This window comes from Falco cherrug, chromosome 8, assembly GCF_023634085.1.
Source record: "Falco cherrug isolate bFalChe1 chromosome 8, bFalChe1.pri, whole genome shotgun sequence".
NCBI lineage: Eukaryota > Metazoa > Chordata > Aves > Falconiformes > Falconidae > Falco > Falco cherrug.
In genome coordinates, this window is record NC_073704.1 from 64,521,095 (window position 1) to 64,546,776 (window position 25,682).

The 25,682-nt window shown below is 38.8% G+C and overlaps 1 protein-coding gene across 4 annotated transcripts; it reads right to left on the reverse strand.

Annotated features, from left to right (window-relative positions):
* On the reverse strand, window positions 1–25,601 carry RBM27 (RNA binding motif protein 27). 4 transcript variants are annotated; one of them, XM_055718978.1, is made up of 21 exons: window positions 25,402–25,601; window positions 22,582–22,700; window positions 21,634–21,758; window positions 19,118–19,209; window positions 18,359–18,552; window positions 17,271–17,528; window positions 16,491–16,724; window positions 15,183–15,317; window positions 12,946–13,095; window positions 10,952–11,099; window positions 10,512–10,665; window positions 9,132–9,395; window positions 8,882–9,010; window positions 7,894–8,016; window positions 7,315–7,389; window positions 7,041–7,205; window positions 6,525–6,629; window positions 6,229–6,420; window positions 4,171–4,257; window positions 3,593–3,703; window positions 1–2,983 (listed from the first exon to the last, which is right to left on the reverse strand). In XM_055718978.1, exons 1-21 carry the CDS (start codon window positions 25,458–25,460, stop codon window positions 2,897–2,899), a joined length of 3,006 nt encoding a protein of 1,001 aa, XP_055574953.1. In that variant the 5' UTR covers window positions 25,461–25,601; the 3' UTR covers window positions 1–2,896. The 4 variants fall into 4 exon arrangements, with proteins under 4 accessions (XP_055574953.1, XP_055574952.1, XP_055574955.1 ...); XM_055718977.1 differs by having other exon boundaries at window positions 19,118–19,224; XM_055718980.1 differs by lacking the exon at window positions 12,946–13,095.
* Window positions 25,602–25,682: the final 81 nt, after the last annotated feature.

Here is a 25,682-nt window from a genome sequence, read left to right on the forward strand (position 1 = left end):
AAAAAAAAAAAGGAAAAATAAAAGTGTTTTCACAATAAGGAGGCAATTGTTTTCAGATTTATCTTTCTAGCTCTCATTTTGTTCTTTTTGCTTAGGCTAATTCAAGAACAAAAGGGAGGTAATTCTTCATAGCAGTTACATTCTTTTCTTATCACATACTCTTTCAGCATTTACACACTAGGTACAGACTGGTAACATCTAGTTACACATCACCTGTAAATCCACTGGCTAGTGTACACAAGTTAGTATTGATTAAAAATTTCACTCCCTGAAAGTACACATGAATTTAATAAAAAAATGTTACCATAAAAATAAAGCAAGTTGTACTGCCATGTTACTTATTAAAACAAAACCATCCCTCAAACAGTTTAACGCAGCCTGTCATACCCTACAATATGGGGAGAGCCACAAGCCTGGGAAAATGAAGGTCACTTTCAAACAGCTTTCCTCCTTCTTAAACACCAGAAGTCAGATACAGCTATACTGCCCATCACTTAAATTCCCAATAATTTAATAGCATGCTTTCAATACGCAAGCCAAGTTCAGAGGCACAACTCACTTTTGTAGCTCTGCGTTTAGAAATCATGTTTGGGATGTCACTCGAGGATTTATGTAAGCCTGCCTATGTGCACTGTTAAAGGGGGGGGGGGGGGATAAGGAAAAAAAAAAAAAAAAAAAAAAAAAAGAAATCCTATGAAGCTCTCAAAAAATCATTAAAGCTACCGCACTCACCTCCCTCCTGTCTCGCTCAACTTGAACAGCCAGCACGACCGGGGGCAAGGGCAATTGTCCCTGACAGTGTGCCAGTCAGGTGTCACTTCAGAGCTAAAACCATATGAAAAGGAATCCCGTTCTACGTGTCTCAGACTACTGCAATTTTTCCTACAGCTTCATTCGTTCATTGTAATTTTAATTTTCCAAATACAAAAATACAACAATTCTTATTGAAATCTATACGCTGGTAGTTTTAGTACACAAAAAGGCAAAATATTTACAAAATTATACAGTTTAAGAAAAAACTCTGTACAAAAAAATATATAAATCCTTTTGTTCCCTCTATCTTTTGTTAAACTGTCAGGACTCAAATATGTTTGCTGCAATGTTTTTTTCAAAATATACACTGTCTGAGCCACAGACATTTAAAAAAAACAAAACGATTAGAGATGACGGGAGAAAAGCAAGACATTCTAAATATATAGGATTGGTTTCCCCTCGTTTCTCCATGTCTGTAATTTAGCCTCAGTATTAGCAGGGAAGTCCTAATTATATAAAGAACTGAGGTTTCAATGCGAAGAGGCAGAATACTGAAAGACATATTCCCTTCAACTGACAAGGAAACAGAAAATGATATGGTTTTGACTTTTGATACACCACAACGGCAAAAGGATAACAAAGTCAGGGGAACTGTAAACCCAAAGGCATGCTCAACTACATGTCGCTAGCCAGGTTCAGAGCCATTGTAATTTAAATTTTTGATGTATATTTTTCTTCAGTTGGGAACTCACTGGGAAATATACTGGTAAACTAATTATTCAAAAGAGGAGAGCATTTTTGCACCGACATTCTGTTTATTTTGTATAGAAATGTACATAAAATGTACTGAAAAGTGTACAGTACAAATGGACAGTCAAGGAAAATGCTTGCTGGGTAACATGTTCATGAACTGCAAGAGCTGCGTAACAGTTAAGATACACGGCTCAAGTATCTGAACTTGTTATCCTCATTCCTATCATAATACACGCCATTATGGGGTGCGGGTGTGTTTTTAAAATGGTACAACAGTAAGGCAACCGAGAATGTAATGGTGTTCATCTTAAATGTGTCAACAAAACTATACTCGGAGATAAATTAATAACCTTCCAAACCCAGCTCTGAACACTCCTCTGAAGACTCATCACTTACAGCGCTGGTTTGATGCCAGTCTTTGAGCAGGACACTGACATTCTATTGGCTAAAAAGCATTTTGCTCTGAACACTTCATGGATTTGGTTTGAACATAAACAGCTGGTAACAGGGTGAGGAGGAAGAGTTGCTACTGGCTGGTAGGCAGTTGCCTGCTTAGTTGTTTTCCTTTTTGAGGAAGTGTGAAACTCATTACATTCATGCTCACAAATACTGAAATGCAGTAAACAGTCTAACTTAAACTTGCACCTTGAACTGAAACTACAGAATAAAATCAACAGCGAGTGAAAATTCACTCGAATACGTGTCATTGCTGATGTTTTCTGTGAAGCAGAATTTGAAGAAACAGAGTGAACTGGACAATACTACAATACCCTGTTATGTTGCTTCTTCCATCTCCTCTCACAAAAGGCAGTAGAACACAGAACCTGTGTGGCTTTCAAACATATTGAAATAAATGATTTATGAATCTAGCCACAAATAATCCCTACAATAAGTGATTCCACACGGAACAAAATGCTACCCTTTTTCAATTAGCAAATGAGGCAATTTTTTTCTTTCATAACATTTAATGAAAGTTTGCGTCTTTCCCCTATCCCCATAATATTGCTAAATAAAACCTGTAATATCTTTTCAATTATAAACTGACAAATCAATCACATATAAAAAACCCAAAACAAGGTAATACAGGTGACACAAGAAAATACTTGTATTTCCCCCCCACCCCTCTCCTCTCTTTTTATCCTTCTTAAATAGAAAAAAAATCACCACCTTGGTGAGCTTGATAATTATGTAAAAAGTTACTGGGCCTTTGGCTAGCTTAGTATCACAGCTCTATATCCGAAATGTTTTTATAACAAACTTTGCTCACTTTAAATCTTGTGGTTTGAAAAGAAAGTAAAGCTTTTTTTGGCTTATCAACTTCCTTAAATAAATGTTTAAAGGATGTAGCTTGAACTACATTCCTAAAATTATACATTTCCAACATCAAGTTTCATCTTCTCCAAGAACGGGATTCATCCTCATCTTCGTCGTCATCATCATCATCTTCGTGCAAAAATAAATCTGAGGTTTCAGTCTCCTAGATGAAGATAAAACATAATTTTAAAACAGTAAGTTCCACGCTGTATCCTAGGTAACTTGTCATGCAATGCAGCATCAGCTGTACTTTACATCAGGTTCTTATTTACCACGTATCTCACTTAAAAGCACACAGTTACATTCATTTTTACGGGAAGAACAGCAGCCTCACACATCAGGAAAGGAAAAGAAAGCAGGAATAAACAACCACCCACCCTCTCTGAAACAACAGTTTTCTGTTAGATGCCTGCACAGAAAAACCTTCAAAAGCTTAAATGTGTTCATCATTACAGGAAAGAATATACGTAACTTATCCTATAGTGGAGCATTAATACTGTGAAGTAAAAAGATGAGCAGCCTGCATATAGAGGATGTTAGGTTTATTTTCATACTTGACAGATCAACAACTCAACCAGAAAGTTTAGGGTTGTTCCCCCCCCCCCCCCTTTTTCCCTTTTTTTAAAATGTACTATTCAAAATGAGTTAAGTTTCTGGTTTGCAGACACATCTTTCATGAAAATTCTTCAGTAAACAGAAAATTGTATCCCAAAGAACTCTTAGCTGTTAGATTCCTAGAAGAGTGATTTAAGTTATTGACGTATTTTCATACCTCTTCCTTAGACTCCTCTTCCTCAATTTCTGTGGACACAGAAGGTACCTTAGGTTTGTACCATGATATCTGTAGCCTTCGGTCTTTGAACCGGGATCCTTGGTTAGCAGCCTAGGTTGTATTTTAAATGAACGTATTTTCAAACAGACATCAAGTAAAGAACTTTTAAAATCAACAACAATAAGCCTGACCTAGCGAACATCATGCAGGTGCACACTTGAAGATCTCAAGCATATAAGCCACAATCACCTGCTTTGGTCTTCTGAGAGCAACTTCATTCAAACCTGAATCTGCTAAATAATGCTCATTTATCAGTGGTCTGGAAAGATTAACAGGGCTCCAAATTGCTTGTGACAGAGCCCATATCAGCGAAGGACCAATGTTACTATTAAGGTAAACATGAGGTATTTGCCCCTGTAATGATGCTTCATGCAGTGGCAACAAATACTCACACTATCTAGCTCAAAGCAGTGGGATCAAAGCCTGCTAAATTTTAAAACACAAAGCTTTGCAAACACAAGAAGTTAAAAATTCTGATTTTAGAACCATTAAAAAAATATATCCATTATTCTACTTACATTCTCAGCTTCTGATCGAGACTTAAAAGTTAGAACAACACTTAATGGGGAATCCTCTTCTTGAAGGTCTTCAATATCTCCAAATTTCTATGAGAGAAAAATCTGTTAAGAACAGTGGTAATATTCTCCTCTGAAAACACGATCATTATGTGCTAAAGTTGCAGTGTATTGAAGTGCCACTGAAACGTCTTTTTTTTTTTGGACAGAAAAGTGAAAGCCAGAGGAATCTCAGCTGTGTCATCCAGCAATATGGCAGCGCTTGTACCTCTACTTTTGGGCAAAAGCTCAGATTTTTTGTTATTCTAATAAGCAGAGCTTAATTTTGCAGGAGGAAAGGGAAGCGTATTGATTTATACCTCAGAAAGTAATTATTTGAATTTACTATTTCCCTTGTTCTCTTCTGCTTTCACTGTTGAACTTCTTTAGACCTGTTAAACAAGTCCTTTAAAGCTCATTAATTTGCAAGAGATTTCAGTAACAGGAATCAAACTTTGCTATAGAGCTCCTGAATACTTTCTGTCAGTATACTATAGGAAGGAGGAAAAAAGTATTATCTAGTATGGTTAAATTAAAAAGTTTGCATTTTTGCTATTTATGTATGGCATAATGGTGAAAACTGGAATGACCACAGCAATGATAATTAAATAGTAAAAAAACCCACCCCAAAACAAACAAAAAAAGGATTTATGCACGGAGTACAAGCAGTACAAAAGAAAACCATATTGAACTTTGGATTTAATATGAATAACAGAAGAAAAGTAGTTTAAAAGCCAGTAAGATAATAGCTTTAGTAACAGCACTAGCTGCTTGTAAAAATTTTTACTGGTTTCAGCAGCTAAGACCAGCTAAAACTTTTAAAAACACGAAGTCACTCAGAAATAGAATTAAAACAAAGACCTTTTTAGAAAAGGCACTCTGGTGCCCTCTTAGGACTTCTCCCAGGGTTCATAGCACTATTATTACACCATAAAGCAGGTTGTTCTTTTTGATCAAACTACACAACATTTTTCACTGAATTACCTAATCAAATCAGTAATAGTGGCCTCTAAGCTTTTGGTAAGCAATGAAGCCAGAGTAACAGTTCCCCAAAGAGCAAAGCTTACCCCACTGTATGAAGAACTGTAAAGTTCTCTTTTCCCACTCAACCCAGGAACAAGCAAGCTTTCAGATTACCAGTTCTCTCCAGAACTCTATTGCTTTTCTGATCCAGCTCTAAAGGGTAAGATTCTACAAAATGAGTTTTCCATATCAGTCACTTGCTTTGCAAAGAGCATCCAGAAATATCAAAGTGACTTGATCAAGCTTAGCTTTCATGCTGGGTCTATTTATGAACTATTACATGACTTCTCCAAGAAGTTTACTAGCTTTGCATATGAAAACATTTCATTCTGGAAAGCACGACTGAGGGAAATTTAAAATCAGCTTTCCCTTTATTATGGTAGCTTACTTATGATGCTAAACTCCCTTGTTACCTTAACTTGCACACTAGCAAGCTACTTGCCCTACCATGAGTTTATGAAGAAATTTAACTACTTTGAAACTGATGCTCTGTTTAGCAAAACAGTGCTTTACTTCTTGAGCTAGAGAGAAACAAGATAAATGGTAGGAATTGCTAATCTGAAAAATAATTTGTAAACAGTGAGAGGCTGATAGGTATTTTTCATCCCTCTAACATCTGTTTTGAACTACTGTAATGCAGAATTAATACGAGTAAGCTTTTTAGCTTTACCCATTAAAAGAATCTATTTATAGCTGCTTTGCAGTAGCTGCTCAAAGACATTACATTTACATCCTTGACAACTCTTGAAACCGTTTGCTTATCCACAGCCTGTTCCATGAATTCAGGATGAAGTCTTTGATTTGTTTGCACTAACAGAAACAGACTTGCATCTTCAAGATTTTGGAAAAGAAAGTGTTATTTACAAAGATCTTAGCATGCCTCTCTTCGCAAGTAAGCACATATCCTGGGTATTGGTTACCTACTTAATCTCAGATTTATAGTTTGGCCACGATTCTTCTCTTCAGGTTTTTCTTTTTTTAATGTGACCTCATACTTACAGAGAAGTGCTGTAACAATTCATCTTTTTCTTCTTCAACGAAGCCTCCAACTGTTAGTGCTTTGGGACGATGATCCACCACCATATGATTCAACATGCCTCTTCCTCTCGCACCACGACCCCGTCCTCGTCCTCTTCCTTGGGCTGGCACTGTCTTTCCTCGACCAACAGGCAAAATGCCTAAACGGGCAGCCTGTTAAAGGTGGCAAATAATGTACAAAACCATCCTCTGTTTAAAAGGATTTAAAAAACATTTAAATATAAATATATTAAAAGCATCAATCCAGACAAACTCACCTCTACTTGTAACTGATTTAGCTTTTTTCGCAATTCAGTTGTGTCTTCGCCAGATGAAAGCCTCTTATGAAAGTCCAGCTCTGCATCTAAAAGTTCCTTTTGTGCCTTAGAGAAAAAGGTGCAGAAAGAGAAAACAGAAGGGAAAAGCAGAACTGTAATGAGTGCTTTTAATGTTTTGTTCCACTTCTTCAGCAATACATTTATGTAAATGACAAATCAGTACACAACATCCATACTTTCCCCTATATTCAGTTTAATTGCCACCATGCCCCTTTTCCAACCCATTTTTTGAAGGGCCCAGAATTCTCTGCTTCAGAATTGGAACAAGTTTGGATGTGCTACATGCAGAACTAGGTCAGAGTTCCTTAAAACCATAGCTCACTTGTCCATGGTTATCACTCAAATTCAAAACACTGCCTGGGAAGTGTTTTGATCTAATGTTGCTGCATTTTTAGGAGACAGTATTAGAAATAGTTACAAGAGACAGGTGGGTAAGTTATCTTGAGCAATCAATACCTCTGTCTTGGACTTTAATTTTGACGGTGTAGTGGCTGTAGATGATGTTTTTAGTTCATCCTTTAACTGAGATATTTTTCCTGCTAGCTCCTTTAAGGTCTTCATTATTTCTGCTCTCTCTTCTGGTTTCATGCTCTTGTTTTTCTCCAGCTTGGATATCAACATCTGTGTATTAATAAATGAGCAGAAATGTGAAATTCCAGGAAAACCAACACTGAACAGAAGAGTATCTATAAATTGATAATGTATTTACTAGAAGACATTCCAGACTTACTTTCTGGCATTCTATTTGTTTTTCTAACATCTCCTGCTTCTTTTTCCTCATGTCTTGTTGGAGTTTCATTGCCTCCTGTATAAGAAGAAAATCCTTTCAATCAGTAAACAGCAATCTAACATTATATGTACTCGTATATATCTTATTTTCTTCTTAAAGCTACAGAAGTGAAGGCTGTAATGAAAACTAGCAGTCTGCAAAATGCACAAGTGTATCTAATGCAGATGAAAACAATAAAAAGTTGCTAACTTCCTGCTGTGAAGTACTCTGCTAAATTTTTGCCCCTTTCTGAAGTCTCTTAAGAAATGTTTCCTATATTGCCATTTAAGTGTCTCATACCTGCAGAGATTAAAATCGGAGAAATGCCTTGAGCCAGAAACACACGTGACCAAGTGTGTCAAGTCAAACACCCCAAAAAGGAATACCTCCATACCCATGATTTACCTACATGTACATTTGCAAGAAGTCTGATAACGATGACTAAACCCACACTAATGTAAAAAGTACACTGCAATTACCCTTCTTTGTGATGTACTTTGATCGCTATACTGTCAGTCAACCAATGAACAGTAGAAGTACCTGTTTTTTTTTAAGGGCTTCTTGTACATCATGGGGTTTAGACCCTGCACCAGGCTTCATAGGTGTCTTTAAGTTTGAAGAACTGTAAACCATTTTTGAGTGGCTTGTAGAAGTAGGAAACGTCTGAAATAATAAAACCACACAAACAAAAATATGTAATAGCATAAAATGAATGCGATACACTGCCAATGAATTTTAGAGGAATGTACGCTGTGAAAAATGACCACAAACTTCCATATTTGCGCAATGAGACAAAAAGACCAAGGTAATTAAAACACACGCATAAAAGCATTGGTCTAGCAGTCAACTTGCTCAGAAGCAATCAGCTTAAATGCTTGTTAAAAGGCTTTCTGCAAAAGGTACTTTCTTTCCTTCTTCATCCGAAACACCCTCTGCATCCTGATATCCATTTGGGAAGATCACTGAAGCTGATCTTCTGCATCTGCATTATATTCAGCTTCGCAGTCATAGTCCAACACCACCCTTTCTGATCAAATAAGGCAGCAAAAGTCACCCGTATACTTCCTTTCTTAAAAGGAGGACTTCTCTGTGGCCAAGAACACATGCTGCACTACAGTATCAGTGTGAATCAAGCAGTATCAACCTGAACTCTATGCAGAAGTATTCCATAAGCTTCTAGCACTACTGTTAAAACACAGCATAAACTGAAAAATCACTGGGAAAGCAATGAGATCACCAACAAAAAGTTGACATCACATATAGGCTGTCAAATTTTTTTACTATGAAGTATGGCCAAAAATACTTTATGCTACTTAAAATACTTTGTTTCTGAAGTCATTGTACCCGTTTTATATAAACAGCTAACAAAACTAGGAAGCAGCAACTGACCATGGGTGCATGGAACATTAGTGAAAAGAAACAGAACCAAGTGGGAACAATTTGCAAGTTCTATTTGCTAGTTCCAGCTCTGCTGACAGGCCAAAGCTTGAACTGAAAGCATGAAGACTGTCAGCCTTCACAAACGTACCTGAGAATCCTCTACTACAGCCCCAGACTGGCTTAAGTCAGGCTGGTTTCCACCTGCTGCTCCGAGGCGACGTTTCACTGGGACTTTATTAAGCACATAGGCACCAGATGCCAGTGGTTTATTCATCAGCTGTGCATTAATAGACATTAAAAAAATGAAAAATTATATACTTTGCTTTTTTGAAGTAGCAGTCATTTAGGAACACTGATAACCTTTACTGCTCAATCACTAGTTTACAATAGCACAGTACCTTTGACAGATTGCTATGCATGGTTACAGCTGGAGTTGCAGTCAGGGCTTGCTGCTGAAGGTGAAGTTGGTGATGAAGAGACTGTGTGGGTGTCTGCTGCTGTTGCTGCTGCAGCAGTGAAGGCTGCTGTTCACTTTCTCTGTGCCACAGTACCCTTATAAACCGATTGTTCAAAACTGCCTCTGTGCTGGAAATTGCCTTCCTAGCTTCATCGTTAGTTAAGTACTGAATGAGAGCAGCTTCGGGATCATTCTGGAAAGCAACCTAAATCAAAAAGTTCATTAGAATGCATTATTTCTCAAGGAAGAAAACATCTCAACCAGTAGCAAACAAATCTAAAGATCTCCAATGAGTGGGATATATAGTGGTATCAACAGCTCAAAATACAGGTAAAACATTCTACATAACTGAAACCAAGTACCTTTTGGCAAATATAACACGTACTTGCAATAAAATAGCATCAGATATCCAGAGCACTGTGAACTGCCACCATGGGGTATGGCAGAAGAGACCACAGTGTTGACTCAAAAGCTCTTTATTCTAGCCTCCTGAGAGACCACGGCTGTCCGAGGACGCACAATGTGAAGTTTCACCACATTCTGAAAGAAGCACTATCTAACAGTCCTGAATAAGACTATTTTTCTCTAAAAATGTATCACAGGAATAAAAACAAACTTTGGACTTTCTAGTATAATGACTGAGACAGCATGTTTTAAATGCATTACTTCATTATCGAGGTGCAGAAAGCACCACCGTATCTTTTGGGCTAAGACATAAAACGATTAACTCAATAAATACAGAAGCTTCCCAGGTATCTGTATTTTATTTAAACCCCTGAGGACTTCTGAGGCAACTGTTTTGTCTAGAAAAATAAATGGAAATTAAATGCTATTTTGACTGTGTAACTACCTGTGTTTTCTTACATAGTGCTTTTCCCCTTCTTACAGGGCAACGAACACCACTGAACTGGAGTCAGTTCTAGGATGCAAAGTGGTAATAAACTGATGCATATAACACTCTCCTGTAGCATCTTTGTCAAAATCCTGAGTATGAAATACTGTAGGATCATCATACAAGACAGAAAGTGTTAGAAGATATCTTGTAAAAAAGTTGCTCAAAACCTAATTTGGTTTAGATACCGTTAAACCTGTAAGCCTTTCAAATTTAGCAAGACTTCACAAAGGCAGAAGCCAATGTACTTGTACAAAATTAAGATGATAATAATACAGAGCAGATCAAGAAAAGGTTTCTTGGAATTTGATTACCTACTCTCCCAGTCAGCCTCCACTAAGAATGTGGTTCTGCTGCAATATTCAAGAAAGCTTCAGGGAAAATAAAGTACCCCCACTCAGGCATAAAAATCAAACTTTTTTTTTTTACCTGAATGTTTACAATAGTTCCAAATTTGCTGAAGTGTTCATTGAGCTGTGTAATATTGTTCAATTCTGGTGGAATTTTTCGAACTTCTAACTTTGTATTAGTATACTGATTCTTTTTCAAAAATCCTGGCTTATTCTGGTTGTTATTTGCTTGCCTAGAGAACATGAGACCAAGATAGTAATTTAGACAGGCATACACATACTTAAGTAGGGCAGAAAATGTTAGCACATTTAACTTTTTCTCATAAAAAGTATATGCTCTAGACATTAACAAAAAACCCTCCTCCCACCATTAAACATTTAGTAGTAGACCAGATTATGGGGACACAGATTTTCTGACCCAACCAGCTCAAATTACAGGGACTGGTGAATAGCAACATTCACAGCACTGACAGCAACAAATTGCGTTCCAATTAGTCAACTGCAGTTGTTAATTCTTACTTTGCCAGCCACGGTTTCTTTAATGGTGGACATTCCATGCTACTTGGAGATCTTTTCCTGCTGTCTGGTTCAAGGACAACTCTAGTTACATTGCTGCTATTATTTGTAATGGGAATGGGAGGTTCAGTCTGGATGATAATATTGGCAGCTGGAGGAAAGGAATATGGCCTGTGTTATTCACCACACATCAATGGAGACATCGGAAAAAATGGTCATTTAAACAGCAAAATAGGGTTGAGTTTAGAACCATAAAAATTAGGAAGACTTTATCAAGTTGGTCAGTTTTGTTTCCAAAGTTACTTCAAAGATCACTGCTAGCCTAACTAAACAATGTGGGGAAAACAAACATTTAGCCCAGCGAGCAGAGATGAGATTTTGACTTTTAACATTAGTATTAGCTTGAAGAAACAAAGCTAAAACTCCACCTTTCAGGTACTGAAAATTGAGATTCTGCAGGAAGAGGGGGAAAAAAAAATTTAAAAAAAGGGAGGAAAAGAAACAAGGCTAGGTTCCCAGACTTCTGCAATGTGGCATGGGCTGAATAAACAACTTTCCTTGTATTAACCCTTGACAGTCAAAAACCAACCAAGAACCCACTCCTCCCACTGCTATCCTCTTGTCACCCGTCCATCCAGTTTTCAGAAACAAACTGTCAATTAAGTACAATTACAGCATGAAATTATACTCTGAGACATTAAAGTTTGAAGCAACTTCTACAAACAGAAAGCTGAAGTGCTAGATCACAGTTTTCACTGTTTTTTTTATTTACAACCTTTTTAAGATTATGCTATTGCTGTTAGGATCCTGCGTATGCCAAACATTTAACTCCTAAAAAGAAGTCTGAGTTATAAGTTAATTTTCTATGGCTTTTATATATGTCAGAGTTCTGCTGATTACACTGGTGAGAACAAAGACTGGGCATTTTTGGGCATAGTTTTAATTTTACTTTGGAGGATGATTTTAGACTAAACCTTAGACACACACAACAAAGACAGTAAAACAAGTGGTCTGAAGCATCACCACTGAACATTCACCCATGCCTTACAACAGCAATGGGTCTTACAGAGAATCTGAGGGCCAGCAACAAAGCCCCAACCCTGCCTTTATGATGTCTGTTAAGATGCAAACAGCAACAGCAATTTCTGCAATAATACTTAAACACATTCTTTACAGGATGAGTCACTGGAAGGAAATATTGGAAAAAAAAATCCACTAAATAACAAACACTGAAGTGCAACAGTAAACAAAGAAATTTAACATTTTTTTTCTTTTAAGGATCAGGGTGGGGAAAGCAGGATGGAGAAAGAAAGTTATACAAACAGAATAAAAATTCTTTAAAGAGCTGTGACTTGTTCTCTCCCCTAAAAGATATTTTGTACATGTTACCTCTAAGAGACTACATCTACATCCATACAATTAAGGATCAGAATTACTTAAATGCAGACTGGGATTTCAACCAACTAGGAGAATTAGAATGCTATCTAAAATGTTCATTTTTGAGAGAACATCTGTCTGACAGAGTCAGACCAAGTACAAAAAACATGCCATAATAGTTTTCCTCCTTATTACCATCATAACTGCTGAGCCACGTATTGTAGATCACCACCTCTGTGCCCCGGGTCCGAAACATACCCTTGGCTACTATACTACTTAAAGCCACCTTTCTACACCATTTTCCTTTCTAGAAGCACCCAGCACCTGAAAAGTGCCTTCACAGGCTAAAGAGGAATAAAAATCCAACCAACCAATCCCCCCACCCCAACCTGTAAGTTATTTATTATTATCCCAAGCAAGTGGTTATTTTTGAGAAAAAGGCCGCTTTGACTTTAATATGGTCATATTAGCATTTTTAAAAAGGTAGAGATCTCTGAAAATTTTTCTGAAATACTAGAACAGTGAGAAAAAAATATTGCTTTCAGCCTGAAAAAGGGGAAAGTAAGTGTTGACCGCCTTGGACAAAAATAGCAACAGCAATGACTAGAAACCCTTCCTACCTCTTGGATTTGTATCCATCTCCCCAGATGTTAGGCCAATTAGATTTGGACGCTGCGTTTGTGCTCTTGTAAAGAACTGTCGATACTGAGATCTACCAGCACTGGTAATACTAGGAGCTTCAGGGTTATAGCCATCTGGCTCATATGTATCTATAAAAAAAGGAGAGAAATGAAAGAGTTTTTCAAATGAGTTTAAGACTCAGGGTTAATTTTCCTTTAAGGAAATGCATGATGTCCAAGAATCAGAAGTTGTTTTGGATGAAGAGAAGAGAGAAAAGGGGTCGTACAGCCAATGTGTGTAGCTATTTAAAACCTTCAACTGAACTTTATGCCCAAGTCGGGGGGGCATATTCTTTTAGGGTTTTTAATCTGTTATTGTTTGTCAAAAGCGCACACATCACAATAATTGAGTATTGCTGATGAGCTACCTGAAGAAGGAACATGGTGTCTATATGACAACCTTCACAACGTCTGACAATGTTTCAAGGGAAGCAACAGAAGATTTAGTTTGAGCATTTATTCTGTAGGGCCTAAGATGCAAACAGATTTTCAGTCTTTGCTGCCCAACAGTCTAGTTCACTTCAGAAAAAGATTTTTGGGGAAGAACATATTTAAATTATTCCAATCAACGAAAGCTGAGAAATCAGGTAATTTGACCAATACTTAACTATTAAATTCTCCTAATTTTTGTAAAAGCGAGATCAGCTGCCTAGCTCCAGTACTAGTAAGGTACTAATGATTATTTTCACTAAAAAGGGGTAACCATGAGAACACAAGATGACAGAATTGACTCTTATTGTTCCTCCAGCCCAAGGTCCAAATCAAGGATGATGCATTTTTTCAACCATAAAAAGGAAAAGCTATACAAGAACGAATAAAGTCTATGAAAAGCCTCCACAGAAACACACTACATCCTGGAACAGAAATGAATGCCTATACAAGGGAACTTGATAGACTTGAAGCACTCTAAATTTACAGCGCCTTATTCCATAACAACAATGAAGACCCTACAATTTAAAACAGATGCCCCAGAATTTCAATGCTGATGTCATACAGTTTAGTTTCAGACTCTGCCAAGAAGTTTCATTAACCTTGCATGAGCTGAACCGCAAGTTCCTTCTCCGCGATTGGCATACAATTGATTGCAAGAGGGCAACCAGCAGTTGTTACTGTTACCAGTCCCAGAACAGGACACAAGAATCTCCACAGATGTTCTTGAGAACTGAATTATGAAGTGTAACTGAAGTCAGTGATGCCCTGCCAGCTAAGATGGACAGTTGCCCATTAGAAGCTAAGTTCTGAAGCCGAAAGAATCTGATGGTGACATCTAAATGCCTGACAGCATTTGGAGATAATTTAACAGATAGTATCTAACAAGATATTTGAGAGACTGAAGTTCCAAAAAGCATGGAAGTCACAAAGGAAGTGACATGGATCATGAACTAGAGCCCTACTTTGAATAAAATTCAGAATATTTATGGGAAAAAAACCCAGACAGGAAGATTATAAAACACTGAGATTTAATTATTTAGCTCACATAAAACATGGAAATGCCATTACTCCTCTCACTATCAAAAGAAATACAGACTTTGATTTAAATCAAGCAATCTAGGACTCTCCAGGTGTTCTGCTACTTCCCCTAATAAAAACCCACTTCTAAAAAATTTGAGCTCTCTTAAGGAGATGGACATGTTGAAAGCCATCTTTTTATTTTTTAAATTAGAATGCTAGAACCAAGTTGATTCTGGAAAAAAAGACAGAAAGAAAGCAGTAATGTATATGAAGACTGTAAAGACTATTGTGATACACAGCTAAAAATCAAATAAAAAGAAAATCTCTCATCTGTAGTAGCCAAAACCAGACAAAGACCAAGTTAAACAGTAACTACAGGTTTGCCAATCTATCTTTTGCCTACCCATATTCTACTAAACAACGTGAAGATGAACGGATCCCTGTCTTGGATTCAACAATCTTATTGCTTTGAGCATATGAAACCCAACCAAAGCTCCCCACAAATGATCTTTCCCAAGAGAGTGACAGAACACTCCTGCTATTTCACACAGTAACTGCAGATGATGGACTGACCGCAAGGAAAGCCATCAGACTTCTTTTTAGATTTGTATGTACTGGAGGAAGACTGAGATAATCTGTCTAATCTTCTAATCACACATCAACAGAGGAATTTTAAAATTTATATCTCAAGCAGATTAAAAAAAAAAAAAGTAAAATTTGCTTACGTTCTGATACTGTATACAGTAGGTTCTGGGGTAAAGGAGGAGGTAGTCTTGCTCCTACGGGTGCAAGACTGGGCACTGCACTCGTCCCAGGCTGGTCACGATTATTTATCAAACTTGACTGTGTTAAAGGTGGTCCTACAATGACATCGTAGAATAGATCACTAAGACTTAGAACTCCATAGATAAATTATGCAAACAATTCAATGCAATTTGTTTATGACTTGCTATGAACAAGGTCAATTACAAATATTTACAATCCCACTACAGTAAAATAAATTGAGAAGCCCTGTTCAGAAGTTACTCTAATTCCAACACCTCTTTTCTTTCCCAGAAAGGACAAAAAAAAAAGTGTCTCCTCTTCCCCAGAGATTAATTACTATTAGAGCTTGCATTAACTAAAACACCTCCTCCCTCAGCAAGACCATGGAGAATCAAGGCTTGCTCAGAGCAAGAGATTGTATCAGCGACATTTAGATTACCGTTTTAAAACAAGAACTACAGGGCAAAAAGCATTTACAGACAAGAAATTTATCTAGCTATTTTTGCTTTGCTTGCACCATATACAAATACACACATTCCTACTTACAATATGCCCAAAAAAGGACGATGAGTTTACTACTCAACCTATCAACACACAGCTGCAATGAGGGAGCACTGTCAGTTCACTCCATAGCAAGCCAATTCTGCCCACTGAAAGGCTCATGCAAAGTTTAGTGTTAAACCTACATGAAATTATTTCTCATCCCATAACTGCTGCTATTTGACGCAACTATCACTGCATGTATTGTGTTACTGGAATAGAGTAACCACATCTCTAATACTCTTTTTCTTCATATAATTTACATTGTAAGATACAGTAAGACAACAGAAAAGGCTAAACATCACAGAGATCACTGTTGAGCTAAAATTGATCTTAGATGTATCAATTATGTACTGCTTTTTAGTAGCAGATAATATAGCACAAACACAGAAGTTTATTAGAACTTTTAGATTAAATCTTTTTTTTCTTAATGCATCAATGTTAAAAGCTAGTAATCCAATTGTCAGTGATCAATCCAAACACCAGCAGGGTTATGAGATAATCTGAAAGAGACTCCCCTCCACTTCCCCATCCAATTTAACTAATTCAGTTTGGAGTGCTAGGGAACATAGTATTTTACAAACTATTTTACAGACTTACTTTGGCAATATTTTGAATAGAACATGGCTAGCAAAGCAATTTGAACTTATTACTTCGAATACACATGGATTTCCCAGAAAGCTATCATTTTAACTTGGTAACAAAGAAAGAACAATGTTTTTACTTACTTGGTACAGGAAGCACAACAGGAGGTGGTGCCTGTGGATGAGCTTGTGGAACTGGTAACCTCATGTTACGAGCTGGACCTGGCAAAGGGGGCAGAAGCATACCAGGAGGAGGAGGAAGTCCCGGAGGTGGTGGAGGAAAAGGAATCATACTTGGCAAGGAAACTTCATCTACTACTAAAGGATCATTTCCATGATCAAACTGGCAAAGGTCACCAAGCACACAAAATCCTCGCTCTGCAAAACAGGACATTTAATAATCTTTTTAGGAAAAAAATTAATAAATTGTCAAGTGATTTGTAGCATCTCAGTTTCTGCCAGAATTTCTTATTAAAGAAAACACTCTATCACTGATCCAACATGACATTATCAGAAGAAGTTTCAAAGTAATTCAAATTTGAATAATCTTCCATAAAAGCATACAAACCTACATACATCCATCATAAAAGCTATGGGAAAAAAAAGTCAGAAGTATCATCTGTTTTATATTAAACACATATACTACAATCTTTATCAGAACTGCCAGTGGTTGAGATATTTGCCAAGCTTATACACAATTATGAAAAAACTTCACATGTTCTTATCCACCAAATAAACTGCTTCCAGAAAGACTAGTTGCCTCCCCAGTAAAATATAGGTCATACATGTATCCTTCCCATACAAGGTATATTCCACATGCTATTGCATTTTGACTTGCTGCCTACATTTAGCGAACACCTTAAAAAATGAAAGGTCACAGAATAATTGAAACAAGGTGTGAAACTGAAAACTAAGAAAGTTTACCATCATAATCTCGACATCTTCTTTTAGGAGGAGGGTTTCTGCCAAACGAACTGGGATTGCTATGATTGTTATAGTAATTTGACCAGCTCTCTGTTGTGTTTTCAAGATGGTGCGCAGGTGCAATTACAGTAACAGCACTGGGAATAGATTGTGCAGATGAATACTGTTCAGTAGATTTACTGGGAGACACAGAAACTGGATTATATGAACCTTCAACATCGTTTCTTTCACTCTTGAATTTTGATCTCTCCCGGTGCTCTGTTTTAAAAAAAAAGTTAGGCAAAGTCTTCACACTTCGTTCTAATGTAACAGAGCTTTGAGAAAAAGACAATACACAACAGTATAAACATTTCCTTTAATATTCAGTACTCTGCATGTTAAACTGTTCTTGAAGGAGCTTAGCCTTATCAACGGAATAAAACCTAGATATAATGTCAACAGGGTTTTAACTTCAGAAAACTAAATGTTTTTCTTTGCAAAATATGCATTCATTCCTCTAGTCCTTATTCCATTCTGGATTACAGCTTCTTTCTCTTTTAAAGTAGGAAGAGGGAGGGGAAAGCCTGAAACAACAAACCTACTCCATGTCCTTAACTAAGGTGGTCTCAATGCATGTTGGAATCTGTTGTAATCTGCATCTCTTAATTATCCAACAGCCCTGAATGAGCCCTAAAAGAACAATGAATCACATAATAACCACCATCAATTACAAAGAAACCTTCTCTAAAAAATACACAGTAACAGAGTGAAAGAGGGTAACACTATTTTCCAAAAAGATAGGGTTTGTGTGTGTGTGAAAGAAAAGGAGTCAACAGCTTTGTCAACAAACACAGCACAAACATATCAGCTACTGATATCCACTGGTATACACCTGTGGATAAATTAAGAGGTTAGCAAAGAAGAAAACAATCCCCTTAATTGTTCTACTCTGAAGAACAGCCTCTTAATAATTTCAGGAACACAAAGTTCTCAGAATTTACTCCAACTACTCAAGGACATCTACAGCCTGCTAGACCATACAGTATGTAGGAGCCACCTCACATCACTAGTGTTAGATATTCTCCTAAAGCAGCACCTTGGGTACTCACCAGCACTTCTGTTTGTATCACGGTCTTTGCTTCTACCCCTACTGCGGCTACGACTTCGACTTAACCCTCTGCTTTTACTACGACTTTTACTCCTGCCACGTCGCCAGCTAGACTTCTCTCTGTACAAGTCACTCCTGTCATAGTATCTGTCATAGTCCCTCCATTTTCCATCATCTCTCTTCTTCTCTCTGGTTCTAGAAAAGACATATGTAGAATGTGCTTATGAAAAGAGAAACCAAATTAAAAAAAAAAGCTTGCAACAAGTGACAATACTGTTCATCCCTCCCGTCCAATCTGGGCCGTCAAGTATTAGAGCCAGAATTTCACAAATTACAAAGAGAAGTACAGAATCTCAAAGCTGAATCACTTATTTGTAGAAAACAGCAAGGGGAGAACTAAATAGAATTGGAAAGGTGAAGTTAGATAATCAAAACAAAATAAGTTTTAAAAGTGATGCTGACACTGTGTGAATCCCCCCCCAACAATGCTTTTCATTTATATCACAAGGGAAAGAATGCAATTGATGACATTCCTAGGCACTAACAATTAAAAAACACTGTCAATTTTTTGGAAGAGACCAACTTGTGGTGAAGAGTTCTCGTGCACGTGACCAGCATACAGATAATACATTGAGACAGAGAAAATAGGGAGGAAATCATGATTTTTATGAAAAATCACTACCTATGAAGTAAAAAATCCACAGTTATAGATTGCCAGCAAATACAGAATAATATATTAATATTTTGGTTCAAAACTAACCTTTGTTCACTGGAATCTCCACGGCTTTTCTGTGGACTGGAATACTTCTTTTTCCTGCCATCGCGCTCTTCCTCAACTGACTCTTGAAAATTCTGTTTAACAGACAACTACCAATCAAGAGTATCACTTTATTTTTTTATAAATGAAGAAAACAAGACCAAAATTTAGTTCAAGGTACAGTTAGCATCCCGTAGAAAAACGGTATTTAGCCATTACTTGCACAGAATAGTTAAGCACTAGAAGTAATCAAGCACCAGAGGTTGTTGGGCTTTTTGTTTCAAATCTTCCAGGTTTTTCAGCAGAGGGGATGCCCCAACACCATACTACTATAATTTTTTTTTTTTTTAAACAGGATTAATGAAAGACAGTTTCTCTATCCACTCTCATTAGTTAGAGTGAGCAATTCTACAAATGAAGTATTTTCTGAATCTTGTAACTGGAACACAACTAAGGAAAACTACTTCTCCAAGTAGGTATGTCACTAGTTTACACTTTGAAATGAATGCTTTAAAGCAAAAAACTGTTCACATGGTTGAACTAGTCACACTCCTTGCTAGCCTCAACAAAAGAGTTTTAGAAGTCTGTCAGCTATACCACTGCTGTAAATCACTTTGAAACTACTCTGTGCTTTTGCTACCTTTGCTACCATTTCACACTGCTTAGAAGTTACTGTAAATTTTAGTGGCTAAAGTTTACTTGCAATAATATTTAAAAGATTTTTTTTCCAATTAAAAAGGAGGGCCTCCTGCATCCTTGTTTAGGGCTATCTGGGCAAGGTTGCTACAAATATTCAAGACTTTGCTTGACAGGGCTCTAGATAGCTTAACCTAAGGCCCTGCTGTCAACACAAGTTGTATCGCATGGTATCTGGGGTCCCTTCCAACCTCAACTTAGCTATGATTCTGCACCGGGTTTCTGTCCTCCATTTGCAAGAATCCTGTAATACACTGAGCCATGTGATAAATCATCAAGGCCTTACTGATGTTGAAATAACTAATTCATGTCCTGATCCTGTAAAGTTGTCCCACAAAGCTGTCCTACATATCTTCTTTTGCCTCATCCCTGCCCCTCCCCTCATACACCCAAAAATTCCCACTTTCCCCCCACTGGAGCACTGACCAAATCAACAAAAGTAGTTCTAAAACACTTTTTCTAAATTACGACGGTACTTTTGAGAACTGATTGGAAAACTGTTAAAGTGAAAGCCCTATATAGTTGCAAATTACGAACTTCCATCACCAAAGCTACTTCCATAAATTTTTGTAATTCTGGGTTTCATCCTCAAAAAAAAAACCAAAAAAAAAGACATCAGAAAAGAAAGAAAAAAACTAAAAATAAGAACTTTAATTTAAATCAACTGATGAATCACATTCTGTCAAATGATGACTGTGTTCTGCACGATAATGTAACGCAGCCTTGTTTTGGTTGACTGACAGATTTCGATCTACAGCCATTTGCCACCTTCATGACCATCAGCCAGTTTTAACTGTGAAGACTGAACAAGTAACTCCAGCTAAGTCTTTCCTTGGTGTTATTTTAGGCTCACAGACAAAAGCACAAATCTGAATACCATTTAGAGTACTTGTCAGAAAAAAAAAAGTTCCCCATGGTCCATTTATAAAGAGAGCAAGGTTCTGCTCTTAACACTGCATGACACACACATCCCTGGAGCAAGGGGAAAGGACCAGAATTTCATATATACTTTCTAACTTCACCTGCATCTTTTCCATAGTAATTAAACCACATATACGATCTGAAGTATATTTGCAAACTGTGATCAGAGTATAAGGAAATAAAGAACGTTTAATTTTATAGCAATTTTTTCCCCAGCACACACTCACAGCTGGTACATTAGGATGCTACAAACACAAAGAGGTCTCCTCCCTTGGACCAGCAACTCGTAAGGAAAAAACCACCTATCTTAGACAAATGATAGCAGAGGATTATACAATATACAAGTAATTTAGACAACTATGGAAATATTACTTCGCTTTTCCCAAAAACTTGATTGTTTTCATTTCTGTCAATAAAACTTAAAAACAAGAGAACAGAACTGTTTGCAAATGAACGCTACCTCACTTTTAAAGGCAATTATCCCTTGTTATAGAGGCCACCATATTTCACTGATTTTTAAGGATTATAGAAAACCCTTGAAATAATTTCTATGCCTCCCAGAATATACAAAATTGGAAAAGGAAATGTTTTAGAATGTTTTTGCTTCTTCCCCCTCTCTTAAACCCTTCCAAATCATTACCAGCTCATAATCCCAGGGATGCCTGAATAGGATTTCTGAATGCTATTAATCCAGATTAAAGGTAGATTCTACAAAGGGATTTTAAAATGTTCTTAATGTTCTTATGTGAACAGTCATCTTCCATTTTTCTTCAGATGCACAAAGATTGTAAAGATCATTAGTCACAATAAAGTGATTTTTTCTTTCACATTTTGCCTCACAAATGTAGAGGATGGCTAATTTGCAAATCAGATACAGGTAGGCAGAAAAAAAATGATGTTACCTCCTCCTTGACTTCTTCTTTTTCCTGACCTGCAGGCTTCGCTTCTACTTTTGAAGGTTCAAGAGAAGGAAGATAACTCTTTGTATACAGACTTTCAAAAAGTTTATCTACAAACCCTGAAGTTTCTGAGGATACAGAACACAAGAAAATATTGTTACATACTGATTTAAGGGCATTGTTAGATTTACCAGAGAAGTACGGGGGGGGGGGGGGCGGAGTGTCATCCAGGTGGAATGCTCACAGCATCAGCATCGTCATCTTAGATTAATGAACATTAGTTCCAGTGATTACATTTGTGGAACTTGAGGTTGTTTGTTTAGACAAAGAAATTCATCAGGTATATGAAAGAAAGAAATGGAGACTTTTCCTTCAATCACATTTACAACTTTGAAGTGTTCTAACGGGCAAGAATGATCATAACTTATGATTAAGGAATAAATCCACAGTTATTCCATTAGCTACAGTTGCAGCCTCTTTACGGCAAATTTTGAGTATATCATTCACAGAAGACTAATCATCAGTTCAACATCAGATCACAAAAAAACCTGCACAATAACTTCCCCAGCGAGGGTCAGAATTTCAAGTGTTTAATGCTGACCAGAAGCCTGAAAGATCAATATAGACCAGGTTTTCAAAAAGTTACCAAACATCTGTCAGAGAAAATTCTGGCAGCACAACTGACACTTCAAAATGAAATTGCTACCTTTTGTTTCAGAGTATCTCCTCCGACCCACCATGAATGAGTCTAAGTTACAAAACTTCATCTTAAGATTATTATTATTTTTTTTAATCACAAGAGCTTATATTCCTTCATACTCTGTAAGAAATATTCAATTCATGGATAAAAAAAAATATTTTGAAGGCAACAACGGTGCATCATCCTCCCTTCTCCCTCCTCCCCCCAAAATGAAAACCACCGAACAGATGAGGCAGTGGAGAGCACAGTACCTTTTTGCAGAAAGACATCCAGCTGATCAGCACAGAAAGCCTTCAGCTCTTTCTCAGGTTTGTCTTTCTTGACTAATGCCACAACATAGTTGGCTAAGGCTGAGGGGTCTGCATCACATCTATTAGAGAGAAAGAACCATTCTTGATTCTGCTGAAGTATGCCAAAACCTCCGTGCTAGACAATCAGTTACAGAAGAGCCACCAAAGAAAACCTGGCAACCATGTTGGATGCTTTTCTGACATCCAGCACCAACACAGCTGCACTGGGATGACTGGGCCAGCAAAGGATTTTTTTGTTTGTTGGGTTTCTTTTTCCAATTACAGAACAGTATTTTAGTTGCCTTGTGACAAGCCTCCCCCCCACCTGACAATGTTCCCCTTCTTTTGCTCCTTCCTGAGCTTTGTGCAGGAAAAACTATCATTCTTTTTTACAGAAAGATCCAATTCTAGGGCAACTGAGCAGATGCTATTTTTTCTTAACTTTCTGTGAGCGCAGCAACCCCACCAGGTATGACTCTACAAGAAGAGAAGAGTAAGTATGAGGAAAGTCACTGCACAATTACTGTGGAGTATTAAAGTGGTTTAAAAGTTAAACTGGATTTAAAATTAAAGCATTACCACCATCGAAAGTAGTCCAGAGAGATATATCACAAAAGCACATTTTAAATATGCACACAGATACATTCTGCAGCTTAAGTTACTGTGCCTATCACACTGGGCTTTTCCTTCCCCAGGGGCTACTTCTGTGCCTACAAATTTCACAATAATCCTTTAACACTGGCAAAATGGCTTAAAGGGGTGCAAATACTTGTATAGGTTCACTACCCAAGCCCTTATCTAGCTTCATGAAGGCCAAAGATAGCCAACTTCATGCAGCTATACTCTGCCACTAATCTTTAAATTGAATATTACTTGAGATTCCATTATTCAACTACTAGAAGAACACTTGAAAGTATGAACTAGATTGACAGCATTAAATGATTAAGCAATAGCTCTTCATTTTGCCGCTCTCAAAAGAGGCAGATGCAAGCTATCAGATGGTAGGTAGGAACCTAACAGTGGATGATGTGAAGATTTTTCTGTTTTTTTTAAGATTAACATTTAAGGAGGGAATTGTGTATTTTCTAAGAACACTAACTATGGAAATAGAAGGAAATGGCATACAGACCTCAAAATAATCTCAAGCGAAAAAAAAATAATTTCCAGAAAACAAAGTGCAAAAAGCCATGCAGCTCACAACTGGTTAGAGAAAATAAAAAACCTCAATGAGTAGCCAATCAAGCAGCTCTACTCCCAATTAGTTTGCTCCATTTCCACCATCCAATGAAAGCCATGTTAAATGACAATTTACAACAAATTATCGACAAAATTAACAACAAAGAAACCACAAATTTAGATTTTACAACTCTAACATGCACTCACAAAAAGAAATAAACTGTATGTAATGTATTCAGTTCAAATGCCCACATGCAACTTACTATAAACCTTCAAATTAAAATAAGGAGATGGTTCGTGACTTTATAACCATTCCTATTCCCTTCTTCATATACTAGTTTCTCCTAGATATTACATTAGGCATTACAGGAGCACATGTAAGGTGTGTACGCTTCTCCAGGTTCACCATTTTGTATTTTCACTGCTGAAAACTTGCCACTCAGGACCCAGCAGCAGATTCTATGATCCTCTGCCATGAACCCTCATCCCCCAGCTCACATCCCTATAGTGCCGCTCAGATACCCAGGGAATGCTGGACAGCAAGACAGGAGGTCGGCTGGAATCAGCAGTGAAGGCGCAGGAGCAGATTTATGCTCCAGTCTAGAGAGACTTTCGACAGGATCTGACAAAGTACCAGAGAGACCCGTTATCTTAAGAAAAAAGGAAAGCCATGAAGAATTTTCAAAGGCCTGCTACTTAATGGCTACATATGAGTAGTTCCAAAACCTATCTAAAACCGAAAAGCAGAAAAATATCTGTGGAAATATTAGTTAACTACACGTTGTAAACGTATTTCTTGCAACTTCAAGCAGTTTTACTTCGGGGAAACTGTAAGGCTAGCTGATCACGGACCGGTGAGCTGCCTTTGGAGGACCCCCGCTACAGGCCAACCCTGGCACCCCCGGCCACACCCCAGCCGCCAGCACCCCCCGGGCAAGGCGCTTTTCGGGAACATCAGCTCCCGCTGCCCGCGCACAACTCGCCCGAACACTGTCCCCCCCCAAGCCCCCGCCTAGCGCACGGACCCCGCGCCCCCGGCCCCACCGCAGCGCCGCACCCCGCCGGCAGGCGCCCCGCACCCCGCTCGCCGGCTCGCGGTCGCGGTAAGCGCTGCGCTACAGCCCAACGTTACGCGGCTGGACATTGAACTTCTACGCGGCGGCGGAGCGGCGCGCGGCACCGCACCCCGCCGGGCGCGCTCGGCGGCGCGTTCGCATGGAGGCCCAGACGCAGATTTCGGGACAAAAGGCCACGCTTGGCGCACCGGCCCTCGGTAAATCCCATCCCGCGGCCCCAGCCGTACACACGGGCGTCTCCCGTGAACGGAGAGCGCTCGGAAGCCCTGGCAAGCCGGGCAGCCCTGACGGGCCGGAGCCTGTCGCCTCCCGGGGCCTCCGGACGCGGGGCTGCCCCCGGCTCGGCGGGGCGAGGGAGGGCTGCCGGCGGGGCCCGGCGCCACACCGCCTTGCCCGGCTCCCGCGTCGGCCGGTGGACGAGCGCTGCCCGCCCCCCGTCCCAGCGGGCAGCCGCCTTCCCTCACGGCGGAGAGCCCTGCCCTACCGCCGCACCGCCGGCCGGGCTGGCCCTGCCCCCGCCCGCACTCACATCGGCTCCAGCAATTTGGCCAGCCAAGACTTGAGAGCGTCCACGTTCTCTATGATCATGATGGCCTCGCTGCTCCGCCCGGCTCTGCCCTACACCACCGCCGCCATCGCCGGGGCCCAGCCCGCTCCCCGCAGCCGTTGCTCGCCGCGGCCCCTTCCCCCCCGCCGAGGCCTAGCACAGGAACTAGCCGCCAGCACGCAACGCAACCTGCTGAGCTTAGCCGGGGCGGGTCTGGGCCTCCGCTCACCAATCAGAAGGCGGAGCTCATTCTCTGCGAGCCA